At 49.2% G+C, this 24,981-nt stretch overlaps 9 protein-coding genes across 9 annotated transcripts; 3 read left to right on the forward strand and 6 right to left on the reverse strand.

The window, feature by feature from the left end:
* Window positions 1-1,444: 1,444 nt before the first annotated feature.
* F9C07_1089426 (tyrosine phosphatase-like protein) lies at window positions 1,445-3,322 on the forward strand. The gene is made up of 4 exons (XM_041288294.2): window positions 1,445-2,366; window positions 2,469-2,685; window positions 2,771-2,904; window positions 2,961-3,322. The coding sequence occupies exons 1-4, from the start codon at window positions 2,168-2,170 to the stop codon at window positions 3,020-3,022; spliced, it is 612 nt and encodes a 203-aa protein (XP_041140709.1). The 5' UTR covers window positions 1,445-2,167; the 3' UTR covers window positions 3,023-3,322.
* Window positions 3,323-3,488: 166 nt separating this feature from the next.
* Window positions 3,489-6,112, reverse strand: F9C07_2138703 (exosome 3'-5). Its single transcript, XM_041284054.2, has one exon. The coding sequence runs from the start codon at window positions 5,903-5,905 to the stop codon at window positions 3,623-3,625; it is 2,283 nt and encodes a 760-aa protein (XP_041140708.1). The 5' UTR covers window positions 5,906-6,112; the 3' UTR covers window positions 3,489-3,622.
* On the forward strand, window positions 6,076-6,981 carry F9C07_1089702 (distribution and morphology protein 35). The gene is made up of 4 exons (XM_041288293.2): window positions 6,076-6,301; window positions 6,360-6,397; window positions 6,449-6,519; window positions 6,570-6,981. The coding sequence occupies exons 1-4, from the start codon at window positions 6,261-6,263 to the stop codon at window positions 6,660-6,662; spliced, it is 243 nt and encodes an 80-aa protein (XP_041140707.1). The 5' UTR covers window positions 6,076-6,260; the 3' UTR covers window positions 6,663-6,981.
* Window positions 6,982-7,361: 380 nt separating this feature from the next.
* Window positions 7,362-9,789, reverse strand: F9C07_2228076 (N-acetylglucosaminyl transferase component Gpi1; the record flags this gene model as incomplete). The annotated part of the gene is made up of 5 exons (XM_041288306.2): window positions 7,362-7,706; window positions 7,788-7,873; window positions 7,938-8,399; window positions 8,448-9,582; window positions 9,655-9,789. 5 exons carry the CDS (start codon window positions 9,787-9,789, stop codon window positions 7,362-7,364), a joined length of 2,163 nt encoding a protein of 720 aa, XP_041140706.2.
* Window positions 9,790-10,789: 1,000 nt separating this feature from the next.
* On the reverse strand, window positions 10,790-15,499 carry F9C07_2060451 (DNA mismatch repair protein msh-2; the record flags this gene model as incomplete). The annotated part of the gene is made up of 2 exons (XM_071508648.1): window positions 10,790-13,588; window positions 14,246-15,499. The coding sequence occupies 2 exons, from the start codon at window positions 15,497-15,499 to the stop codon at window positions 10,790-10,792; spliced, it is 4,053 nt and encodes a 1,350-aa protein (XP_071365815.1).
* Window positions 15,500-16,238: 739 nt separating this feature from the next.
* Window positions 16,239-16,811, reverse strand: F9C07_1274 (uncharacterized protein; the record flags this gene model as incomplete). Its single annotated transcript, XM_041288304.1, has 3 exons — window positions 16,239-16,442; window positions 16,536-16,636; window positions 16,703-16,811. 3 exons carry the CDS (start codon window positions 16,809-16,811, stop codon window positions 16,239-16,241), a joined length of 414 nt encoding a protein of 137 aa, XP_041140703.1.
* A 1,451-nt stretch (window positions 16,812-18,262) lies between these two features.
* On the reverse strand, window positions 18,263-20,307 carry F9C07_1276 (putative C2H2 transcription factor; the record flags this gene model as incomplete). The annotated part of the gene is made up of 2 exons (XM_041288303.1): window positions 18,263-18,421; window positions 18,478-20,307. 2 exons carry the CDS (start codon window positions 20,305-20,307, stop codon window positions 18,263-18,265), a joined length of 1,989 nt encoding a protein of 662 aa, XP_041140702.1.
* A 518-nt stretch (window positions 20,308-20,825) lies between these two features.
* On the forward strand, window positions 20,826-21,273 carry F9C07_1277 (uncharacterized protein; the record flags this gene model as incomplete). Its single annotated transcript, XM_071507892.1, has 2 exons — window positions 20,826-20,940; window positions 21,182-21,273. 2 exons carry the CDS (start codon window positions 20,826-20,828, stop codon window positions 21,271-21,273), a joined length of 207 nt encoding a protein of 68 aa, XP_071365816.1.
* Window positions 21,274-21,692: 419 nt separating this feature from the next.
* Window positions 21,693-22,511, reverse strand: F9C07_1278 (uncharacterized protein; the record flags this gene model as incomplete). Its single annotated transcript, XM_071507894.1, has 3 exons — window positions 21,693-21,829; window positions 21,940-22,120; window positions 22,443-22,511. The coding sequence occupies 3 exons, from the start codon at window positions 22,509-22,511 to the stop codon at window positions 21,693-21,695; spliced, it is 387 nt and encodes a 128-aa protein (XP_071365817.1).
* Between the last annotated feature and the right edge of the window lie 2,470 nt (window positions 22,512-24,981).

The following is a 24,981-nucleotide window of genomic DNA, read 5'->3' on the forward strand; positions in this document are numbered from 1 at the left end:
CACAGATGTTTCAGGAGTCATGTGGTGAGAGATGCCAACGGGGATTAAACCCGGTCAATTTGCTCCAAAGTCCGGGGTACATACGTAAGAGTGGTCAGCTGCTCCTTGAACATTCCCTCTCCTGTCAGACTTTAGCTTGGAATCCATTGACTATCTTTTCCTTGTTTCTCTCGGATCACCCTCGGTCAGCCTTCAATCCACAGCAGTGGCGTACATACACTAAGCTAAAGTAGACCTCCGTGTATGTATCCATGTCCATTACGGTATAATTGAGAGGATAGTTCGCATGCAAGCTGGGCCAGCACGGACTGCTCCCGATAACACGAACCTCACCCGTGGAACATCTCGTATACTACCCCCTCCACCCCGACGATATTGAAATGCATGAATCATGACCCTACATCCTACGAGTGGTACCTGGATAGACCAAGTACCGGGAGCACGGCACCCTCGTTCTGATAGGATACCAGATCCATATGGCAAAAGAGACGATCGTGACACAGACCCCTTCTTTGATCCTTTAAGCAGAACGATTCATAAGCTCTTTATCTCACCACCCCTCTCCAAGCTGATGGAAAGAAAGGGTAAGCACAACATCTAGACCAATCGATCACTGAGGCATTATTTCAAATCATACACCGCATCTTCTTGTCTATCGTGCAGAACTCACGGACCTTCTCCCCGTGGCAAATGCCTCAACAGTTCTTCCATCCAGGAATCTCTCCACTCAGGGTACAGGGACATGCCGATCGGCCTCTGTCTGGTGTCGGGGATAGCTTAGTTGCTCATCAATTGCATACACCGGAGAAGCTAGTCATCGTAAATGTCTCCACCCTGGACGGACCCCCAGCTGACACCCCCCTGCAATGCAGGTTAAGTCTAAATTAACGCCGTTGCGTACATCAGGGATTAAGTACAGATAAGCTCGACTCTGACAACGGTTCAATTATGGTTATGCTACTCCCACTTAAGTAACGGGCACCTTGTTAGTAGTAGAAACCTGAAGGGCAAACGGGAGGTGCAACCAATCACCTGCTGACGGGATGGGTAGCTTTTCTATTGTCAACGAGGCTATTTAGGGTTAGTAGGGAGTCTTCAGGCATAAATCAATGTCCCTATAGTTGAACTCTTATAGGGAAAAGACACTTCGTGTTACGATCCGCTTCGGCGTCACCGAAATTGACAACTGCGGCCTCAACCTACTCGCCATGGTGGTACGTACCTATATTGGACCCATTATCACTTTCCCTTGGGCATCCTTCTTCACAGAACTCAATTGATCACCATGTCTAGACGCCCCATCATCACTTGGTGCCCACCGAGCGGGCGTCTGGTACTGTCGAGTGAACAGAGCTTCTAGGCAACACTGATCAGCATTCGACCCGACAAGGCCTTGCGCCCGGTAGCTACTGACTACGCGCGGCATAGTCTTAATTGGAGAGCTCTTAGCTTAATATCCTTCGTTATCGATATTGAAGATCGCCGTTTGCCCACCGATCTGGCCCGGCCGGTTCAACTTAACCATAAAGGAGAATGCTAGTTCAACGCTCGCTCTGAGTTTCCTTTGTAGGCTTTTCTTTGTAGGCTTTACCGGGGGTCTGGACTAGTAGGACACAGAATCTCCTTGATGTCTTCTAGAAAGAAAAGCTGAACCCTAGAATGATCAACATTCGTAAGGTGCAATTGAAAGAAGCTCCCATAGTACTAAGGTCTCCACAGGAGGTCATACCACGAAATAGTCCTACGTCGACAACCTGGATAGTCATTCAGGCACTTTGGGGCCGTAAGGTTGGGATATCCACATTTTCAGGAGATATGCCCCTTTTAGGGGCTACTGTCTTTATACATCCGTTTGTATGTATCCATGACAGGAAGATTCAACCAACCGCCAAACAATGCATGATCTGGATATGCCCACATCCACTACTCCAACCAGTACCTCGTATACAACAATCAAAACCAATCTTCTATAGAAAAGTAACCCTGCAGATATCCCATACAACCACCGTAAACCACCAGACGTCCATAAAGTGCTGACAAAGCAGAACCGACGATGCAATCTACTTAGTTCAACGCATTGACCAATTAGATAATTATCTTCAACCCCAGATTTTCTCCAGCATCACAAAACCACCCCAATAGAAGCAACAAAAAGCACTAGTTGACCATGTCCCCTAAACAAGAACCTCTCTCTCCCAAAAGAGCCTACCTACTCTTCTACAATGCCATATCCACGATCCTCTGGCTCCGCATCCTCCTCACCGTCCTCACAACCCACGACCCCGCATCAACATACACAACCCTCGAACCCTGGACCCGATGGACGCAAACCCTAGCGATCGCAGAGATCCTCCACTCCGCAGCCGGTAAGACCTAATCCCACTTCATCTACCACACCCTTCCACTCCAGCCTCCCCTTACATCAACTACATAATACTAACGCCCCCTGGGGGTGGGTCGGGGGGCAGGACTCACCCGAAGCCCCGTGTTTACAACCTTCACGCAAGTATTCGGCCGCAGCGTACAGGTCTGGGCCATTAACTATGCCTTCCCGGCCATCACGGCCCATTCCTGGGCCTACCCGGCTATGCTACTCGCCTGGTCTGCGGCAGATACCGTCCGGTACTCTTATTTCGTAGTAATGCTGGCTGGGATACCGATGCCTGCTGTATTGAAATGGCTACGGTGAGTCTTTCACGACCATACCCAATTGACTAAACCAATAACCCCGGATAATGGGGCCATTCAACTAACACAGAAGAATAAATAGATACTCGCTATTTTTCATTCTCTATCCGATCGGAATCAGCAGCGAATGGTGGTTGATGTATCATGCTGCAAATGCCACGTCCAGTCTCGCCGTGGCGGGCATCTTCTATTTCTTCCTTGTGCTTTATGTGCCTGGTATGTTTCATTCTCAGTCTTGGTTTTTGTTTGACGTGTCTAATGGATTGGTATAGGAACGCCTATGATGTATAAATATATGGTTAAGCAGCGGCGCAAGACCTTGGCTCGGGAGTAGGTGTAGGGTAGGTTGTTTCTTGGGTAAGAGTCGGTCTGTCGTTTCTGTATTACATCTTGTGGATATCTTTGTTTCTGGTTGTTGATTGATTCAAACTTTTTGGGGAAAAGGTATGTTTGGATGTATTAGAGTGGGTTGGTTTGTATGTATATATATGGTTTGGTGGATGTGAGATGAGAGAATTCTGAGTGGTTTGGTTTAGGAATGGTATGGATTGTATTCTCTGTGATTTTGGAATCAATACCTCGTCATGATAGAGGTGTCATTGATGGGAGGTTGAAGGTGACATGTTAGTGTGTGTGTGTGTGTGTGTGTGTGTGTGTGTGTGTGTGTGTGTGGGCTGGGAGGATTGCGTTGATGGCTGAGTAGATCCGATACTGAATCTGAGGCTGCAATTGCAGGCAATCTAGAAGGTTTTTGAGTGTTTATACCTAATGCCCGTACAGTAGAACTAGAAACTAAGACGATGACTATAATGAATGCCTTCGATTCGTTACTTCTCCAACTAATCGGGTATCGTTATGTACTCAAAACATTTTGTACCAGCGCAACCAATCTCTTGTACATAAGACCAGACAAAGAGATCTATTTCTAATGTAATCACCTGAAAGTGAATGACTTGCCGGGGGTCTCACGCTTCTGCTTGCGCACTCCACTGGGTGCCTCAAGCGCCTTCTTGTATGGGTTGAATGGCCGTTTCTTGTGAAGTGTGGCGGTCTGGGCTGGCTGTGCGTGTAGGACGGAGTCAGCGGCCTCATAATTAAAGGGCTCAGCTTCTTCCTTCTTCTCCTCGGGCTGTGGAGTCTGCGACGCGGATTTGTTCTTCTTTTCCTTCCGGCGTTGTTTCTTAGACGGTTTCTCCCCGATGTGTATCACATCGCTAGAATCGTCACCCTCTGGCGACGGAGCTTCTTCGCTCTTCCGTTTGCGCGGGCCACCAAGCCCTTTGACAGTGAAGATCTTGTTCTCCTCCTTTTCTTCTGGCATTTCAACAGGAGCTGGGGTGGGTTTGGGGGGCGCAGGCTTGGCAGCAGAGCCAGCAAGCTTGTCGCGAGCTTCAGATACCGTACGAGGCATGGGTGGCAGCGGGAGCGATAGTCGAAGGGCTTCTGCAGAGGCGACGGCAGAGTACTCGGGAGGGGTAAGAGGTTCCCGGGTGTCCAACACTGCACCCCAGAACTGGGAAACCTCGCAGCGCGCAGCGGTAGGGAAGTTCTCCTCACCGATAGGTGGCGTCACAAGACCCTGTTCGGTTTCCGTCGCCGGAACAGATCGTCCCGCTCTTGTCGGCTTCACATACACATCACGCCATTCAGGGCCGTCAGCGCCTTCGATCTTTGCATTTTTGATGACCGCCAGGAGGTCCGCGGCTCTGTCCTTGGCGATGGGTGTCACTGGTGACAGTGTCCGGAACAATGTCCCCAGATCCAAAGGCATAGCGTGCGCAACCTTGAAAAGGACGTGCTTAGGGAACACACACTGCACGCCTTCGTCCTCCTCTCTCGCAACTGCATCACGCCATTGATGAACTGCTTTGAAGACGGCAAATTGCTCCTTAGACAGGACCGCAGGATTGCGCGATAAGTAGTCGTACCAGCCACCTGGTCCTTGGCCTGTGGCAGCATCATAAGGAGAGCGTTCAAACCGTTGCAGAGCTTCATCCTTTGACTTCTCCAAGACGTAGTCGATAAGGTTGTTTTCGGGCGTTGAGTTCTCTATGAGTTCGTTGCGTAAGTGATCGAAAATGTGAAGAAGGTAATGGGTATCGGATCTGGCGTAGTCGAACATGCCCTCTGGAATCGGCCGAATTCGCCAGTCGGCCATTTGGTATCTCTTGTCGGCTTCGAAGTTGACAAACTTTTGCAGAAGAAACTTCAAACTCCGCTTGGGGTAATTCAGAGCGCAGGCGGCGTGGTAGGTATCAAACATGCCGACTACGTAGAGACCTAGATCGCGTTGGAGCCAAATGATATCCATGGACGAACCGTGGAACACTTTGAGGATGCTAGGATCCGCAAAGACCTCATTAAGCATCTGAAGCTCCTCCCTCCACGGTTTCAGCGTGTCAACCACCCAGTCCTTATCGCGGGTGCTGATCTGCATCAAAGAAACAAGACCCTGATAGGAATGCACATCGTGATGCTCTAGATCGATAGCGATCTCCTTCGCAGATTTGAGCTCTTCCAACATTTCCTTCACTCCTTCTAGGGTATCCACGAAAGTTGCGGTTGTCGACTCCCAAGGCTGGTAAGGAACGGGAGATGACACAGCGTAGGTAGACTCCGGATACCTTGCGGCGCGGATCTCGGTCTCGTAAGGGTTTCGGTCCGACGATTCAACAGACTTCTCCAACGGAACCACCGCATGTGGCTTAGTCCTGAGCAATGGCTTGAAAGGCGAATCATCGGCGTTATCGACTTGACGCTCAAAATACAGCTGAGGTTTCGGGATCTTCGACGGGCCGTAATCGTAGATGGTGGGAAACTTCGAAGTGGTCTTCTTGGTAGCCTTGGCTGCACTCTGTTCTTGCTGCGATGGGCTCAGTCTCTTAATCACACCGGTAAATTCATCCAAACAAGCATCTGCTCTTTCCAAAAGAGCATCGATAACATCCACCACACCGCGCCAATTGTCTTCGATGGAGTCTTCATCCTGCAAGGTCGGCACGGGTAAATCGGTACCGGCTGTGGCGGCTTTCAAAAGTGAAGAAGTTAATGAAAGAATCCTGCCGCTTTGTTCATCGATGGACTCGGAAAGCTCCGCGCTTGAAGTGCGATGAAAACTGAGATCTTCAGCAGAGAGCTGGCCAACAGTGCGCGTCATCTGCACGAGCGACGACGTTAGCTGCTGCTGGAACGGCGGGAAGTCTGCTGCGGAATCCATTGTGATCTAGCTCTGAGTATCCTGTTCAATGACAAACACAGAGCGAATGGTAATGAGCAGACAAACAGGGCAAGATTGTTTGCGCCTGGCAGTCGTGTTTAACCAATAATCACTTTTAATTCATACAAAAAAAGAAAAAAAGGAAAAATTCGGAGGTGGAGAAATCCTGACGCCGGCGGACTGCTGACCGCCTACCATACTCGGACTAGAATGGTACAGCGGCGATGATCATCCTCATCTACTTGCCGGCGTATCGTTACTTATCCTATTCGTCTCACTCTTCCAGCTTTAGACACGAAAAAGCAAAAGCGCCTTCTGACATCCTTGTGCAGTCTTCTACTAAAAAGGACCCATCATGTCTGCCTCTATAGCTCCCGAGTGCAATGATATCAAAGAGTAGTTTCCACCTAAGCCACACCTACATCTACCTACTATGGCAGCTAACTGTGCCTAGGAGATATGACACCTGCTTTCTCAAATGGTACAGTGAAAGTAAGCTTTCCCGCCAAATGCTTCTGCCTTTCCTTAAACTGACAAAAACAGAATACCTTCGTGGCAATACAACATCCAATGACTGCGAAGAACTGTTCTCTAAATACAAGACATGCTTAAATGTAACATATCACAAGCCCGTACTTCATGGCGTGCGCTAACTTCGCCGCAGAAAGTGCTAAAAGAAAAAGGCATCGATTCCATGCTGGAAGATGCTCGAAAGGGCAATTCCGATAATGATGTTGAGCACCTTCGGAGGAGTTGATCTTCAGCGTCGCTATGAATACCTCATCTCCACTCCCTACACAGACTAATAAGCAAGCAAATGGGTCTAGTGGCCTGAAATACTGTCATTGTTAGTGACCAGGCCATGATTCAGACTACGATGAGCAGCCAAGCTTTTGCGGTGCAAGTTCCATTGCAATGTTGGTTGGAAGCTCAAAGTGGAATAGGTCGTCAAGCTCATTGACCAGATCTCTTGCAACTTAACGCTGGTTCTTGGAAAACTCAATCTTTTGCAAGCCAGTTGTTAAGGCTTCGTGTGTACCACAATGTCTATGATGGCTTGTTCAGAAAGTCTCAACTCAACTTATTCTGTACTAACACGGTTTTACCCTCTCATGTACATTTATATATATGCAAACTAGACCATTCTTCAAACCATGCAGCATTTAGCGACTTTCATTTGTTATGATTGACATGGCTCGTTGTATTCGTAGGGTAATATAGTGTGACATGGGACACCAGGAGAGAGAAAGATGATCTAGTCTGGAGATGTTCTGTGAGCTATTCTTTGGAATGGATATTTTACTTGAACTATATAGGACATAGAACGATCAATTGAATCCGGAGCATGGTCACATAATGAATAATACTGAAATTAGATTATATTATATCTATGTGCATAAACACGCATAAACTCATTTTCAAATCTCATCAATCAAAGACAGCGGACAATGTCACATCACCGATGTCCTCGTCTCCTCATATCACCCTGACCGAAACCGTTCGGAACCTTGAGTAACCCATTCGCTGTTGCACCCATTCCTCCGACCATCGTAGAGGAACCACCACTGCCACTATTCGCTTTACGAGGCTGGGTCAACAAGGACCACACCTCGGCCATTCCGGCCCGACGAGCAGGAAGCATGCTATATTGCATGCTGTAGAGATTGCGGCGGTGGATTGGAGGCACGAAGCGCCCGGTTACGAGGCAGAAGATCACACGCGGCGAGAGATAATGCTTCCGGAGGCGGTGACCTAGTTGGAAGTACTGATCGAACATGGCGCGAAGAGTCAGGGGTATCGACTATTTTTTGTTTAGTTTGGGTATTCTTTCCGAGAGTGGGATAGTTTTAGATAAGGTGGTAGTGGGTGTGGAGTAGCATACCTCGAGATGGATGTAGGGTACTGTGGAAGCCGAGTCGGTGTTTGATGACTTATCGTGCTCTTCGCGGAGCTCAAAGTGAACGCCGCCTGTGATTTTGGGTTTAGTTACATATTGCTTGATAATCCGTCATGTGAGAGTGTGAAAACGCACCTGGCAGTCGCCGGGAATCTTTGACCCGCAGCATCAAGGCGAAGAGTGGAAAGTGGTTCAAGAATGCAAGACATGTATCAAGCGCCGCTTTCACCGAGATGATTGACATCCGAGCGGTTGCAAAAGCCAGGTAGAAAACGATGATGGTTGGTAGAAGAAAGAAGAGTACCGTAAAAAGGATTGTCCCAATCAGGAGTTGATCTAGATCATAATCGCATGAATCTATACGATTGCGTAGCACATTCCGCTTCTTACCACGGAACAGGTGGAATAGCGATATGATAATAGTCAGCTGCCAGTTGAAGATGCGCGCCGAGGCGATATAAAACGAGTATATGTGCACGGTCAGTATAGACACAAGATCTGAGAAGAGCGCAATGGGCATGCTGGCGCCCGCGAAGCTAGAACACCCGACGACATATATAACGTGAGGAAGATAAGGCTGTAGGTTTGCAATGAAAGCTGTTCTTGGTTAGCTGAAGGAGGAATACCAATGGGGGAGATCCTTACCAGCCCAATTCTCTATTACCCACAGAAACAGATCGCCCAGAAAAGCAGCGAGCTCGTTATTCAGCTTCAAGCCTGCTGGCCAATCCATGAGCCAGGAGATGGTACGTTGCAAGCCTTCCACAGTCCAGCCAGTAAGAATAGAGTTGATCTGCAGAGCAACCCAGTTCGCATTATCAATGATGTAGGAACCCAACGCTATACCGATAATCACGTCATTCGCGACAAGCCATAGACTGTTGTAGAACCGAATATAGTCCGGATGGCTAGTAGTCACACTCTCCCAATTATCCTTCCTCTGTCGCAGCTTGACGTATTGAATGGGCCAATAGCAGAATTGTTGGAGCCGAATGTCAACTTGTTGGGCCGTTGCTGATATGTCCTTCAAAGCTGCTGCATCGGGCCGAGCGCGCCACTCTAGAATTTGGAGTACTATCTCAGCAATTGTCCGATGGAATACAAGACCGATGACGAAGATCCGAGTGACAACAGGCCAAACCCATTGCCAGAACACATAAGAGACACCAAGGACAAAAAGATCCCACAGCGTCGTTGCAGATTCGACAACTCGCTCACCAACGCTCATACTCCTCTTGACCCGAATCCCGATCAGGTGACTATTCTTTTCCATGAGCTTTCCCATCTCGTAGGCGCAGTTTACTTGGTTGATTATGAGGGGTAGTGCCTGCTCTTTGTGCGACGGGACATGCTTAACAACAGTATGAAGCTTAAGTTTTTCAACCAACTTCTGAGACTGAGCCTTATCTCGTTCCTCCTCTGTATCAATCTTGTCGGATACCGAATCGGATTTGTCCGCAGTAGACACCTTGTCGCCAAGAGCAAGGGAAATCGGCTCTAGCGACATATACTCCATTCGGGTAGGATGGGGGCGATGAAACATGATAACCTGAACAGACACATTCGTCTCCGGCGGACAATATATCCTAGGAATCTTATACGACGGATGCGTATTCACATACAGGTGCGACGGGTTAAACGCTGTCGGTGGCTCTCGCGGATTGGTCGTACCAAGCACATGCATGGCAGATCTGCCACAAAGCGTAAATATCCTCACAATCGGATGGGGGCTGTTGCGAAAAAGGATCCCAGCACGCAGGGCATTGTCGACATTCCGAGGCTAGTAAAGTAAGGCCTGTCAGTATCCCACCACCAGCAGGCCGTATGAAAGCCAACCAATGCGTCGGCTCACCTCCACATCCTCCAAGACCGTCAACACGAACAAGTCGAGCTCCGAATTCTTCCACCCGATAATCACGCCCTGTGACGGCGTCCGAGGGAGGTCGTATGGCCAAAATACCCGCAACAATCCATCGCTCATGAGCATGTTGTCATCCTTCAGGAGTGATTAAAAGGAGCCGCGGCGGCGTAACTGTTCTCGGGCAGATACGCCCAGGTTGACGTATCGGGGGTGCTGACATTAGACCTATTAGCTTCGGTTTTGTTCGCAGGCATGTTTCTCGCTCCATTGGATTGCGGGCTTGATTCAATCGGTGTGTCGCATACCAATTCGCCTTCTTTCGCAGCCAGATAGCTGATAGGGAGGACAAGTAAAAAGTAAAAAACGGACAGAAGCACAAATCCCTTCGCTGTTCGTGTCTATTTAAGATATTAGACTTAGTCTATGCGACACCAATGCTTTGTGATGGAAGTCAGGACCGGGCCGCGCGTACGACGGAGCCGAACAAGTATCCCGCGGTGGGTAAAAGATAGAGAGGGGCTGGCAAGTAGCACATACCACAACGCCGTGATCCCAAGCAAATATAGCTAGTTCATATAGTCGAGTGACAAGATCCCACCTTGCGGTGATGTAGCCCGCGACGAAGATGCCGAGTGTGAGAATAGAAAAGGGGTGCATGAAATACGGTGGTTCGGCGGGTATCACCTTAGTTTGCGCGCATAGCTATTGAAACCAAGGAGCAAGAAGGGAGTGGCAGATTCTCTGGTCCGAGATTGCACAGAAGGAATGACGATCGCTCAAGGAAGGCGACGAAACTTGCGAGACCAAATGCTAGGACAACTGGTAAACTCTGGTTGTTTGTGGTGAGGACTGGAGACGAATGCGCTTATAGATTAAGAATACAATCCCGGTGGAGCGTCTAGACCTCCGCGATCTCACGTGACTTATGTCGATATAGTTGAATGGGATTCTCCTTTCACTTTATCCTAAGCGATATGTACAAAGAAGCAATCACTCGAAATTTTTGGATAATATTATTCCCTACACATTTTATCCTCATGTCCGTAGATCACACATACACAGATTGACACCTTCCAAACGCCGAACCGCTATGACCCCGAGAAAGAAAAAAGACGCAAATACTAATCTATAAAGCCTTGATACCCTGGAAGACCTTGTTTGCTTGCAGCTTCTCATCTGCTTTGACGAGATCACGCATGATCTGTCGCTTCTCTTCCACTGTCAACTCCTTACCAGAGGACTCGGTCTCCGACTTCCATTTCAGCAGCATCGCTTTGAGAAGGGCACTGCCCTCCTCAACTTCTTCCTGCGAGTATTTATCGATCGCCATGGATGACTGCTGGTCTTGCTGTTCGGATGAAGTAAAGTCTTCAAGTTCCTCTGCCTTCTGGCGGGCCATGTTGACCACCTTCTCCGGGAAGCGGACCAATTCGGCAACGTGGATACCGAATGACTGGTCACAAATGCCAGGTTCGACCCGGTACAGAAGAGTGACCTGGTTCCGCTTGGACTTCTTATCTTCACTGTCATCATCAGTACCATCGCCGATGAAGGCGACTACGTGCAGGTTCTTGACAGACTTGGGGTATCGATCGGCGAGAGCTGTCAATTCATGGAAGTGAGTAGCGAAAAGGCCGAAGCAACGAATCTCTGTGACGATGTGTTCAGAGATGGCCCATGCTAGGCCGAATCCGTCATACGTGCTTGTACCGCGCCCAAGCTCGTCGATGATGATAAGAGACTCGGACGTTGCCGACTTGAGGATGTTGGATGTTTCGAGCATCTCAGCCATGAAAGTGGAAACTCCCTTGAGCTGTGAATCACTTGCACCAACACGTGCAAGGATACAGTCAAAGATGGTCAATTCTGCTTCTGTACAAGGCACAAAGCAGCCCGTCTGAGCCATGAGAGCGATAACACCAATTTGGCGAATATAAGTCGATTTACCTCCCATGTTAGGACCAGTAATGATGAGGAAGGAGGACTCGTCTCGGACCAAAGCCACATCATTAGTAATGAATGAAATATCATCCTGCATTTCCATACAGGGGTGGCGCGCTTCCTTGAGAACTGTGTTTCCGGTGCCTCGTGGGTGCATCTTGGGCCGAGCATAGGGGGTCGGCGCATGAACAGAAGCATGAGCGAAGCTTACAATGACATCGAGGTGTGCTATGACACCGGCAAGTCGTTCCAAAACAGGACAGTAGGACGCGGCAACGTTAACGACCTCATTCACCAGGCCGGTCTGAGTTCTATTGTAGTTCGAGGACAGTTGATCATGCTCCCGGCGCAAGGTTTGCATAGTCGACGTAGTGAAGTAGACACCGTTCTTCTGTGTAGAACATTCCTGGTACTCTCTCTTATTGCGGATGCATCCCGACTCGTTGCGAGTAAGTCGGAAGCACCATCCGTGCACCCTGTGGTTCTCCAGGAACAACTTCTTCTCAATATCTTGGTCAAGGTCCCGAGCTACCCTGCGGTGCTCAACGCCCATATCATGACGGAGCTTGTCCAGCTTCTTCCTGATGATCCGCAGACTCTCGTCAAACTCAGGCTTGATGATGAACTCGTGGTTCTCCAGCGCATCAAGGTCAACCGTAGTCTCAACCATCTCCTCCAGTTTCGCTAAGCTATCAGAGTGACTCCGGAGGTTGGAAGTATACTCCGTCTCCAGGGGCGTCTGATACTCTTCATCCATAACATTCTCGAGAGAGTTGACAAAACCAGGCAAACGAATAGCAACCTGGTACACCCGCACAACGTCTTCCAAGTTTGCCTGTTTGCGCTGGAACCGCTTCGCTAGTCTATACAGATCCGGTATGGAGCGAAGATGCTCCTCCTGCATAGTCTGTCTGAGCTCCGTGTTAACAACAAACGCCTCAACAAGCTGCTGTCTCTTCTCGATCTCCGCCAGATCCATCAACGGCTGTTTCAGCCACTGCGCAAGCAACCGGCTACCAACAGGGGTCTTGCAGTGATTCAACAAACCAAACAAACTCATAGACTTCGATCCGTCCCGCGGACCAGGCATAAGGTTAAGAGCACGCAGCGCCGACGAATCCAACTTCATAAACTGCGACAAATCATGCTGATAGAGCTGGTACTGGCCGAAGTTTGTAGGATCCGTCATAACCCCAAGGTACTTGATCAACGCAGACGCCGAGCCCATCGCAAGCTTTAGCTCCGTCTGCGGCAGCGTACCAGCCGACCGTTCATCCCTCAACAACCTCGTCAGATCCTGCTCAATATCCTTGACACCATAATCAGCCACCGGCCTCTCGGAGATAGCGATCCCACAACTATCCGCAATAGCCCGAATCTTTCCCAGCTCAACATCCTTCTTATTAGCATCCATCTGCACCAAACACTCCTTCACCCCGAGTTGGATAATAAGCGACTCAAAGTTGGAATAGATATCGTTATCCAGAAACTCGCTAACACCGAGTTCCCGTACACTTGCGTCCGCAAAGCACACTCCCACACTCCTAGCCTCTGCGGCCTTGGCCGAGATCTTCACTGCTAGGATAATTGGAGCCGAGTCCATGGATAATCCACCAACGCTGCCCAACTCTTCTTCCACATCTTGGAGGTTTCCCGGGCTAGCTTGCTTTACCAGCTTCCAATGACCCTTGCCCGTTCCGACTGAGCCCCAGATTTCAATGCGCTTGTTGAGTCGGAAGAGAGCTTCGCGGAGAAAGTTACGGAAGACGGTGACACTCATGGTGACGGAGGGAAGGCCTCCGGAGTCGCTGCGACCTAGATTGCGGAGTATAGAGGTGGTCTTGTACACAGTGCGAGCGATGAACTCTGCTTCGGCGCCATGGGCAGAGTACCAGTCACCGCGGTCGAAAACGCGAATAGTTTCATCGTTGCTATTTGCTGCGAGGGAACGGTAAAAACGAATGAAGCCGACTTCGTCGTCAACCTAAACAGGGTTAATTGTTATTGAATGTTCGAGAGACCGGTTGTCTTGTTTACTTACCTTAAGTTCTGGACGAGAAGACATCTTGCCAGTTAGTCTCCAACAAGATGAATGGAAGACTGACCATTAGCTCTGCCGTGATCGATCTATTTCGATAATTCCAGGAGACGCGCTCCGTGGCAACGCGGTCACGTGTTGTCGCGTTCGCGATATATTGAAGTATCATTGGCCAATAATAGCACCCGTTAGAACTCTACAAAGTGATAGGTCCAAAAAACGCCTACACATAGGAACTGAAGTACTTCATGTTCATCATGATTGATATGTATTCTCTAATAGCTAAAATGGTATATGATAGATGCAACGCTAACAGATGCTACACAAGGGTGATAATAAAGTCATGTGTATCAAACTCCACAGATGGGGTATCCAACCCAGCAACACCAAACATCCAAAACACACATTAAACAGTAGAAGTCTTGATTAGGGGTTCGAGGCTGAAGCAGGCTCGTCCTCGCCGAACTTCAGTTCACGCACCTTCGCACCGATATCCTTGAGGTTGATATCCGCGGAGGATTTCAGAACCACCGATTTGATATGATTCACGGTGACGAAATCGACCCATTGTCCAGCAATGTCGGGCCGAGCCAGCACTTCGACGCAGATTTCCACCTCTTTCTCTGAAATAGGATTCTTCGATGAGTCCTGAACGTTCTGTACGATCATCTCTAGGCGAAACGGCTTCCTCTGGGCAGCCACAGTAGCTTTTGGGCCACTACCCACATAACCAGCTGGCCTCAGCAAAGCCAGCACACCAGCGACTTCCTCAATGCGTTCAACAGCAGCACGACGAAGCAGCATCTCCTTCGATGGCGGGGGCGGTAATTTCGACTGACGAAGGGCCTTGCTCCTGATCCGATCCAGAAGTCCTGTGCGACGAGCGTTCGTCGCATTAGGTGTTTTCTCAGGCGACTCTGCCACCGGCGCTGCTTTAAGCTTCTCCGTTTTCATTTTGATTACCCCGCCCTTTAAATCCTGCAACCGCTGCTGGCCTTTTCGGAAGTTCGTGAATGGTGTCAATGACTCGTGGATGGACGAAACGCCCAGCGTCGCGATAAAGTCCACCTGGCTTTCATCGCCATCAGCGGCATCCAGAGCCTTCTCCCAGAGCAAATCCACAATTTGCTCAAACTGTTCTTGCAATTCATTGTCGTCGATTACCCACTGCTCCCGACGCACACGCTCCAAACAAATCTTTCCCAATCCATAATTAGCAATTCGAAAGTTGAGCCCGGTGGCTTCCGAGTCTTGCTCCCAAATCCATAGTAACCGTTGCACATCCTTCACCACGACCTTCCGCTTCTTCCACAACCGCTCAACACAAGGAAGAAACTCCCTCAAGTCTGCGGGAGTAACCGAACCGTGATGCGCATGGTGAAACGTGATGGCCTTAAGAAAAGCCGAGTGCAACTTAATCAAATCGTTCACACAAGTGGGACGCACATGGAGAACTGCCGCGCAAGACCGCGATGTAGCCTTACCCCTAGCACGCTTCGACGGCGAAGTTGGGATCGCAGAAATTTCCCCGGTGACAGCAGTCCGCGAAGTACCGGTAGGAGATGCATAGTGGCCACTTCGGGGAGTCGATAACGACAGTTCCTTGATCCGGAGAGATTTGGAGGGCGTAAGCGCTTCGGTCGTGGGTTCCCCCTTTTCTTGAATCCGCGGGCTATTGCAGTCTACGTTCTCGAGTTCGTTCAGTTTCCGTTTCTTGGAAGGCGAGACCGGAAGACTGGCGACGGCCTGCTTGCCATCTGCGGCTGATCTGAGACCGGGCTTGGTCGTTCTTGCGAAACTTTGGATGCCGGTCTGTCCTCGGGGAAGGTGGGCTTGTCGGGTAGAAGTGCGCGGCATCGTGACTGCCATGCTCGTTGCGGATAAATGAGATGAGATATAGATTATGGAAGGAACATATAGACAATTAGGAAGGTTTGATGCGTAAAATACAAATGCAATTGGGGAATGGTTCGCATGGAAGGAGTGGGTGGGCACTCGATATTATTTAGCTGGCGATTAGGTTTTTCCCTGGTGGAGCGCGTCGCGTTTGGCGCGTGTTGGCGTCGTGTCCGGATGCGGTTATATTGGGTCAACCCACTCCAGATCTACTCCGCTATCATTGACACGAACCCACGGGGGTTTCTTATAAGTACTTATAAGATGGATTTATTTTGGAGAGTTTTCAGGTTGAGTTCTGAAGACAAGCTCTAAAAGTCCTCGAGTGGATTGCTTAATGTGCATGGCACTTTGTCACTACGGTAATCGGCATGACAGGAATGCAACATACCACAGCACTACGAGCTTCTACCAGTTGAGCAAGCAAGCCCCTCTGTCGAATCTTCTATCTTATCGGTGTTATCGAGTTATCAGACTTGGTCAGTGCTAACGATAAACCGGACAATACTCCGTACACATATAATCTTCTTCCCTCGCAGAGGGCCAAAACTATACTTCTAATAAGTATCTTAAAAATGTCAATGAAAATAATATCATTATTCGCCTTCATGAGAGAGGATATGAGCTAGCTGATATTAACATAATTAAAATCATCGCAATAGCGCGCTTTATTCAATTTGCAGACGCAAAGTCCCCCAGGTTACTTGCTACCACTCCACCAGCTCGACAAAGACCCCTTCGCCTCACTTGTCTTCTGCTCCACCGTCTTATCAAATTTATCGACGTTAGCCTTGAGCGTTGCAGACGCATCCTGTCGCGCTTCGTTAAGCTTATCGAGACTCTCGTGGGCTAGTCCCGAAGCACGGTTGCTAGCTTCTTGTGCCTGGGTGCGGGCATTGGACACCTGATAACTTATTAGCTCTTATTCATACAATAGCAGAAGAGGGAAATAGATATAACATCTAAGTAGTTTCAGATAGGGAGACAAAGAACATACCGCCTCGTCAATATGCGCACCAGCCTCCGCACCAACTTTCTGACCAGCTCTCTCGGCCTTGTCCGTACTAGGGACCTTGTTGCGGGCTACATCGGCATCATCTACATAAGGTCAGCTTCCCGCTCACAACGATAAAAGTGACGGTCATAGGATGGAGAAAAAAGTACGTTTAATCTCTTGCTTCGCGGCCTTTGGATCACCACCGGCCCGATACAGATAGTACCCGCCAACACCAGCGGCAGCGAGGGCAGCGTAGAGACCGGTTCTGTTCGACATTGTAACGGATGGATTGTAGTTTCTGTGATGGGATTCGAGTTCAAGATTGTTTTGAAAATTGAAGTCTATTGGATTGGGTGTGAGAAGGTGAGGCAAACAGGACTTTAAAAAGTCTGGGGTAAGAGGGAAGGGTCATGTCATGGGGTATGACGTCTACGTTGGAGTTTTTCTTGTGTTATTAATATTTCGCAGACTACGTATGTATGTACATGTACATAGGTTTCCACTGGGGATACACACTTCCGTTAGTTACAACTACTGTTAGTTACAGTTCTTGGGATCTAACCAATTACTTTTAGTTCTTTGTTCTTCATCTGTACTGTAGGTATGTACATGCGTGTACTACATTCGTACATACTTCCATGTACACACATACCCAATGTGTCACGTCTCATCGGCGAATATCACTTGAGCGCCGGCCGAAGGAAGACTCTGTTCGAGCGTTGCATCGCTTTCATCGACGTCACCTGATAGTCATGTCCTTCTCCATGGTGCGTGTATTTCAAGGAACCGATGATTTGATGTAAATGTGGGGCTCAACGTCATGGATCGTCGCCATCCGTTCCGCTTCGGGGTGCAGGCTGGAAGCATCCATTGCTGGGATCTCCGGGGTTCCTCTGCAGGCACCTTGCCTCGTTTTGACACATGAGTACTACGCAGCTAGCAGACGATAACAAAGATTAGATACTGCTTGGTCAACAAGCTAACCGCCGTATTTATTGTCCACTTATTTGCAAACTAGTTGATCACGTACATGCACGCATAATAACCATATCAAGACCCGAATATAGTAAAACACGACCGTCAAACCCCGCCACACAAAGGAAACGTCCATATATATAGATAGATAGATAGATAGAAACAAGGCAATCCCAATGAACAATTGAAGCCACACCACGACCAGAGTAGAAAAACTCCATCCAGAACCTCGTAGCTGAACTCGAGATTGAGGCCGAGGGGTATCTTCATGCGCTATGGACAAACCCTTAAACAACGCCCGAACATGCGAACATGCAAAAACCATCGCGACCCTGATGGAAAAAGAGAGACAGGGAAACTGCGGGAAAGGAAATGAAGACACCCGAAAGAGACTGGTAGCCACGAGTCAAAACCCCTCCCTGTTAATCGAGTCACTTATGCATCATATTCATCAGTCATCACTTCATAACGATTCCCGGTCGAGCGGTGGTGTATAGCTCCCAGGAATTCGGTAGATCGAGGATCTAAAACGCCATAACTATATCCAGGATAGCGTAGAGGAGAAAGTAAGAGAAGGCCAGGTGACTTGTGATATACAACACTGGCTCAACATCACAAAAGAATGGAAAAAAGGTCAGGCGAACGGGAAAGGTGGCAACATCTGCCGATTTCGCGAGACCACTTCGGGCATCGCGGACCTATGTATTTTGGTCGATTTCCGACACATTGGTAAACATCCCGGGCGGTAAATTTCATGCAAACAACTTTGCAGACCCCTTATTCTCACTGGTTGCAACAGCAACTAGAGCCTCGAGCCTACCCATACCGGACTCTCTGCTCGACGGATGGTTATTGTTGAAGAAGTCAGTTCCGGGTTTAGGCTTACTGTGGTACCCATCGGACTGTGATGCCTATAGTTCAATTAGTGACCTGGCCGTTATCGATTCATCGGGTAACGGGTGCGTACTGTTTGAGACGTATCGGATGAGAATGGGGTATGATGCGGCTCGATGTACCCGTTGTTGTGCACAATGGCAGGGTGGTACTCAAGAGATGCCGTTGATGGGGTATGAACTCCTTCACTACTGCTTGAATCCTCCGGGGATGTTCGAGTAGCATGAATGGTGCTGCTGTAACTTGGGCCACGAGAATGATGTCCGCGGTAATCCTGGTATTGTTGCTGTGGATGGTAGGATGAAGACGGGCGAGAACCAACATTATGAAGTTCGGCTATAGTTTGCTGGCTCCAGTGTGATGCGTCTTTATGGAGGGGCTTGTCCCGGATATGCAATCCAGTCAAATTCGTGTGCAATGACATGTCCCAGGAAACGTGACCCCGGCGATGTCCAGGACCAGAAATCGGGGGAGGTGGCCGAACTGACGGCTTGTTATAGTTGAATCCTCCCCCAAAGGTATAGTTAGGTGGCGGCTTATTGCCGTTATCAAGGTGCATCGGACTTGGCCGGCGCACCGGTGGAGTGAGAGGCCGCGAGACAACCTTATCAAAGCTCTCAATTCCCGGCAGACGCGGCGGTTGTTCGTCCTGTGTATTGGCGCCGTAAGAGTGCGGCAATGTCTCAGTAGGCTGGTAGTTCCCGTATCCACTAGTAGCAGGCCGTGAGACGGTGGAGTACGTGGATGGATGCCAGGTACGTCTCCGCAGATCGGCATCCGCTGCATTGTGCGATGTCTCATCCCGGGATATCGAGTAGCTGGAGCTCACTGGGCTTGCATAAACCCCTCCCTGGGGGTGATATGCAGCTGTCGAGCCTGCGTTTGCGTAACCAGGGGGGTAGGCATTGACCGGTTGCGATGCGAACGGATTAGCGCCCGATGGAACGGACAAGCGACGCGCAGCGGTTTTACCATCCCAGAAGCCAGAGGCATGAGATGCTGCAGACATCGGCGAGGCGACATGAGGACTGCCGTTGCCTCCAGCAAAGATATGAGAGGGTGCGTAGGGTGAGCCAGCCACAGCTGGGCCCGGTACCCCACGGATTTGACCTGGTGGTGTACTAGGGGGATCGCCCATTGTATCTAAAGCGAGACGAGCTCGACCGTCATTCGCCATAATCAACGGCGGAGGTCGGCGACGAAGCTCTGGAGGTTGGCTAAATGTCGACGCGGTCGACGTGATACTCGATGTGGACAAATTTCGGCTATGGCCTCTGCTATGAGTTCCCTGACTGCCGCCAGTACCAGCCCTGGCTCGACCCTGAGGCCGCACTCGATCGGTTCGAATCTGACGCTGAAACCGGGTTCCAGTGGCTGCGAGCGAGTCGCCCGGAATCTCCTCGTTCACATGTACCGTTTGAGCATGCTGCCGCAGGTTATCGAGCCTGGAAAATCGTCGCGAGCAATGGCATTGGAATGGACGTTCCCCAGTATGTTTCCGAATATGTCTGGCGAGATGCTCGCTTCGGGTAAAGCTTAGATTACAAGGCGGGTAATCTGTGCAGTAGAACCGTTGTCCTTTTTTCTTCTTTGACGGGGGAGCATCGCCTTTGTGGTCCGAGTCGTGGTCTGAACCATCACGATCACCCTCCGAGTCTCCGTGCGATGCCTCCTCGGATACTGACAGCCCGCTCCCTTGCGAGCCTGCGGGTTGAGAAGAATGGTCAGAGTTGTTTACATTTCGGGGCGTACTGCCGTCCTTTTCCATATCCACCATTTTCGCGGCGTCTTGCGCCTCCGGTACGTTAGTTAGATGGGGTCGAGGTGTGGTGGGTGGCGTCGCCTCCTCCATCACACGGTCTTGCGGCGACGAAATATTATTCACAGGTAAGAATGATGACATATTGACACAGGCGCCCGAATTAGGGTCTATGTACTGATCGACAAGGGGTTATTCAGGTGACCCTCGGCCCATTAAATACGATATGTTTCAGCTAAATTGGTTGGGATTCCCGGGAGTTGAGAAAACGCGGTGTCGATCCCACGAAGCTGACTGCTGAAGCGATTTGCGCAACTCCTGTCAGCATGTGGGCCGTACACTCGATGTCGAGAGGAACGAGGAGCAAGGGCGCTGAGCCGATGGTGTGGTGGCTTATTTATTGCTTGGTGTGATAACTTACGGGTAGATATTTTCCCTTATTCCAAATCCGGCCCAGGGATGAGATGAAGAGGGCAGGGGGAGGGAAGTGGAATGTAGCAAGAGGCTGATGAGGGTTGTTTTTAGCCGAATGCCCAACGTTGATGGCGAAGCAAGGGTAGGTAGGTTGTACGCGGTAGGTGGCAGAGCACAACCATTAGCATCGAGGACACATTTCTTGCAGATGTGCCTGGCCAGGGAGACGCTAAACGTGGACCGGAGGGATGACGAGAAAGAGGGAAGTGGAAGTAGGGTGGTTAAGGAGAGAAGCGGTGGTCAAGAGAGAGAAGTTCGGTAGACTCGATGAGTTTCAGACGAGTCGCCGAGTACAGGTTGTGGGTATGACAATCCCCCGGCCAAGAACTGAACTAAAATAAATTAAAGATAAAAAAAATTTCAACCAAAAGTGATCTGTTTCCCTGGGTTTTGATCGGCCCGGGAAAAGGGAGGCAAATGGAATAAAAAAAAAATAAGAAAAGGGCCCGGTTAGAATAAGCCAGGAAATATGACGTGTAGGCGTGGATGTACAGGCACCAGGGCCAGGAGATAGATACAGAAGAAGTATAATAATCGAGGTAAGATATGGAAAGACCACAAAATGCCGACCTGAGACGGGATGAGGAAAAGGAAAAGAAAAGGAAGGAAGCGAAACAGGAAGAAGATGCGCGGTGAGAGATGAGCGACAGTAGAAGTAATAGAAACGATTATGTTAGATCCACTCGCTGAGTGGTGACGACGATACAGACAGGAAGGGGAATTGGGAAAGGATGAGGAGAGAGCCGGAGGAGTTAAAGTGTAAGGAAAGGGAAAAAAGTGTAAGCGCGTGTACGAAAAAAAATAATAATAAGGGAAAACAAAAAATAAAATTAAAAAATTAAAAATTAAATAAAAAAACTGGAGCCAACTCAAAAAGCCCCCGTAGGTACTCAACTCACTCACACTTGTCTTAACTAGAGGCTTATCGGAAACAACGGTCGGCGGCGAGCGGACAAGGCGGCGAAACGAGGGGCAGAAGGAGGGGGAGAATGAACCATAAGTCTGGATTAATTATAGTTACAGAACTAGCACTAGTAAGTATGGACGTTACTACTTCAATCGCCCCGTTTGAATGGTTCAAAGAGAATGCAGAGTGGATTTGAAAGGGTAAAGTCCAGTCTTGTAGCAGCGTGGTAGCAGCGCCAACTTTGGAGCCCTGGTGGTATTGCCATTACCACCTCAATACCAGAACCTGATGATGGTCAGTGCCTTTCATCAACATCATCACTAGGTAGTAGAAGTACTGGACGATGTACCAGCCACAGAAAGAAAGGGTTCGGCCGGACTGGAGAATGAACTCACCAGTGATATAATATACAGAGCAACAGGTGAAGTAGACTTTACTTAGTTCCAGGTACTGACGACTCGATCCGGACGAACCGACACGAATCAGCGACTCGAACAGCTGTGGAGTCTCCATACGCGCGATACCTTTTTTACTTTCACTGCTGGAAAGAGGGACGTAATGAATTCCTTCAAGCGTCTACAGCTGGTTCAGTGAGATCAAATCGCGGTTGGAAAATGATCGGAAATTTCAGCGCTCGAGCTATAAATAATCCGTCTGATCTATCGGTTTATCCATATCATCTGAGCTACATCCAAATCCTGTATCCCGATATAGAACGGTATTGGCGCCGGTACGAGGCGGTATCAGGAACCTCGGGGTTTTGCTGTTGCTGAACGATACCAGGGTGTGGTCAGCCGGGCTACGGGGAACCCAAGAGGTGAAATCTTGTCTAGGTCCTCATAATTCATAAGGCTGGTTGGCGGTGGGGAGTAAGGGTAATAGAGAGCGAGTCTCGAACCTGATAGTCACGATCGTACCATGGATCTAGCCTTTCCAGGGTCCAGAGGCGTTCACACCCTCTGTCCATGAAGGTAAAGGCACCAGGAACTTGCTTCGCTACAGAAGAAAGAAATGAGGGCAAGGAACAATAAGCGGGAGAGATATCCCCAAGAAATCCTGGGGATTAACCGTGGCGTGGTTTCTTGCGATTCATGAATCATGATCTGGATCATGGAGGAGGTCCTGGCCAGTAAAACCAGAGAAACCGAGCGGCGCCGACCGGTCTGTTGGACTCGGTGACGTCCACCATTCGAAGTCTATATCATGGTAACTTTAACCCCATCGATATAAGAGTAAAACCTTCCCCCAATGGCCGTTCGGTAACCAAACCATCAGTTGGCCTGGGAACTAATCCATGATCTGATCAACGAAGAGTGCATGGCAAATTCATTGGGGCCATGGTTCTCCACGGCCGCGCAACCATAGTTCGGAGTATACCTGAGTTAAGTTTCCGCTCTCACTTCCTGGACTCAGGTTAACCCTAGTAGACTGATCAAGTAAGAGGCATACTGTGGTATACCGCTCAGATTTGTCCAGGCGATCCCAGCATCAGACCGTGTCAGCAATCCCAATGCGTATGGCTCGATTGTCAAAGAGCCCGGGGGCCGCAGAACAATGGCAATACGAATGGCATGGTTCCGACCCTTCCACTGGCCCAAGCGATAGGCGCTGGAATTCCCCGTACAATCCTTCGGCAGCCCGAGCACATGCCATGCAGAAGGGATAGTCCACCTTTTGCAGGTACCTTACATTTAGGGCATTATTTTCAATACCACGATGACGAACATGGATGAGTCGACAAGGCTTAGGCGTAATGGACTTTTTAGTATATTTAGATATTAATCATACTGTTGCCCCGGTGGCCTACTAGTAGGATTCTCGCTGCAAGCTAGCTGAACAGTCCTCCCTGCGAGAGGTCCCGTGATCGCGGTTCAGGCCCTCAACTTCTTTTTCTCTCTTTTCTACCCATTTTCCTTTCTAGTATAAAGAAAACAAATCCTCCCTCCTTCGTTTCTGCATATCTTTTTCACCTTTTAATTTGTTTCTTATTTTTGTTCATTCCTGAGATGACACAAAGAAGGCTGGGACTGGAAACCGCCACTGCCGTGTACTGAGCGTGCCAACCCAAGATCTTCCATCTCTGCCAAAGTTTCACGAGAGTTTGGAAATCCCAAACCTAGAGTGAGCAATTTTAATTCTAATCCTCGATTCAATGCCTTGACGCAAAGGAAGAGGTAACTGCAAACGGCTTCGGGAAACAGTGGAAGCTTCCATCAGTTCCCCTCAGTCGATGACATCTACTTGATGCAGTCCGGCAGCCAATTGGCAACAAGGAACAACCAAGATAATGCTGAAACACCGGCGTTTCTGCACGCCACAGAATACAGCGATGATGTGCCTCATTGTTAAATCATAGTGAGCGAAGGGGAGGAGTTACAGAACATCCCTGCTACCAGGAATGATGTCCCTGTCTGGTTGTCTACTTTCGGGGTCGAATGCATAGAACATCCAGCAATGAACTTCCGTCGAATGTATTCTATTTAGGTTCCCTGCTAGTACCAGGTAAGTAACTAACTGGACTACCCGACCATCACTTAACGGGGCGAGTAAGGTTACTAAAAGATCGTCTAGTGTATAACGCGGACAGTGCATTAGTTCGACAGTAAAACACCCTCCTTCAGCACCCTATTGGACCAGCCCATGATCCGATCGTGGAGGTACCTTACCTCCTTCCAAGGGCCCTAACCTTGCTAAGGAAATTGCCCAAGGTCCACGAAATAAAAAAAAAGAAAAGAAAAGAAAACGAGTGGTTATAAATCAGAGGGAGTTGCATCCCTTCGTCCTCCAAGACCAATCCACATCAGCGAAGTGGCGGACAGAACTCCGGTGCGGAGGGGCTGATCGACGTGGCCGTCAACCAAACAGCACATCCGTCAATAGCTTCCTATGATGGATGCATTTCGTTTAGCCCCTCATTGTATCCAAATCCCTAAAAGAGACTGGGCCAAGGGGCATTGACGCCGCCACCACCGTCGAGGAGGGGAAAGTTTACGTGGAGGGGTCTCCCCGTATCAGGTTTCGCCGTCTCCTCTGACCTTTTTTCGACCCATCCAGAATATCTTTGGTTCGCTTCTCTCATTTGGTCCCCTTTCATTTTTCCAACTTTTTTCTTTCTTACTTATCATTATTTAATCTATGGATTAAAGTTCACAGGGATGATGATATCTAAACAGATTTCGAGAACCTCGAAAGATACGGTATGTATGGTCATGGAAGGAAAAGTTCCTTATCAGCCGTTTCTTAAATCTGGAGCGGGGTAAAAAGTCCCGGCTCTGTGGATGTCGCGCACGGCCTTTGCCTACTTTAAGTCCCTTAATTATTTAGAGTCCAGTATATAGTAGGTACACCGCAGGTACCTGCTCTAGTCGGTCGGTACTAGTTGGTACCCGGTCCTAGTAGGGGATCGGTACCTACTTGGATGTACTCTGTAGGTACCC

The sequence above is a fragment of the Aspergillus flavus genome, chromosome 1 (assembly GCF_009017415.1).
Source record: "Aspergillus flavus chromosome 1, complete sequence".
Taxonomy (NCBI): Eukaryota; Fungi; Ascomycota; class Eurotiomycetes; order Eurotiales; family Aspergillaceae; genus Aspergillus; species Aspergillus flavus.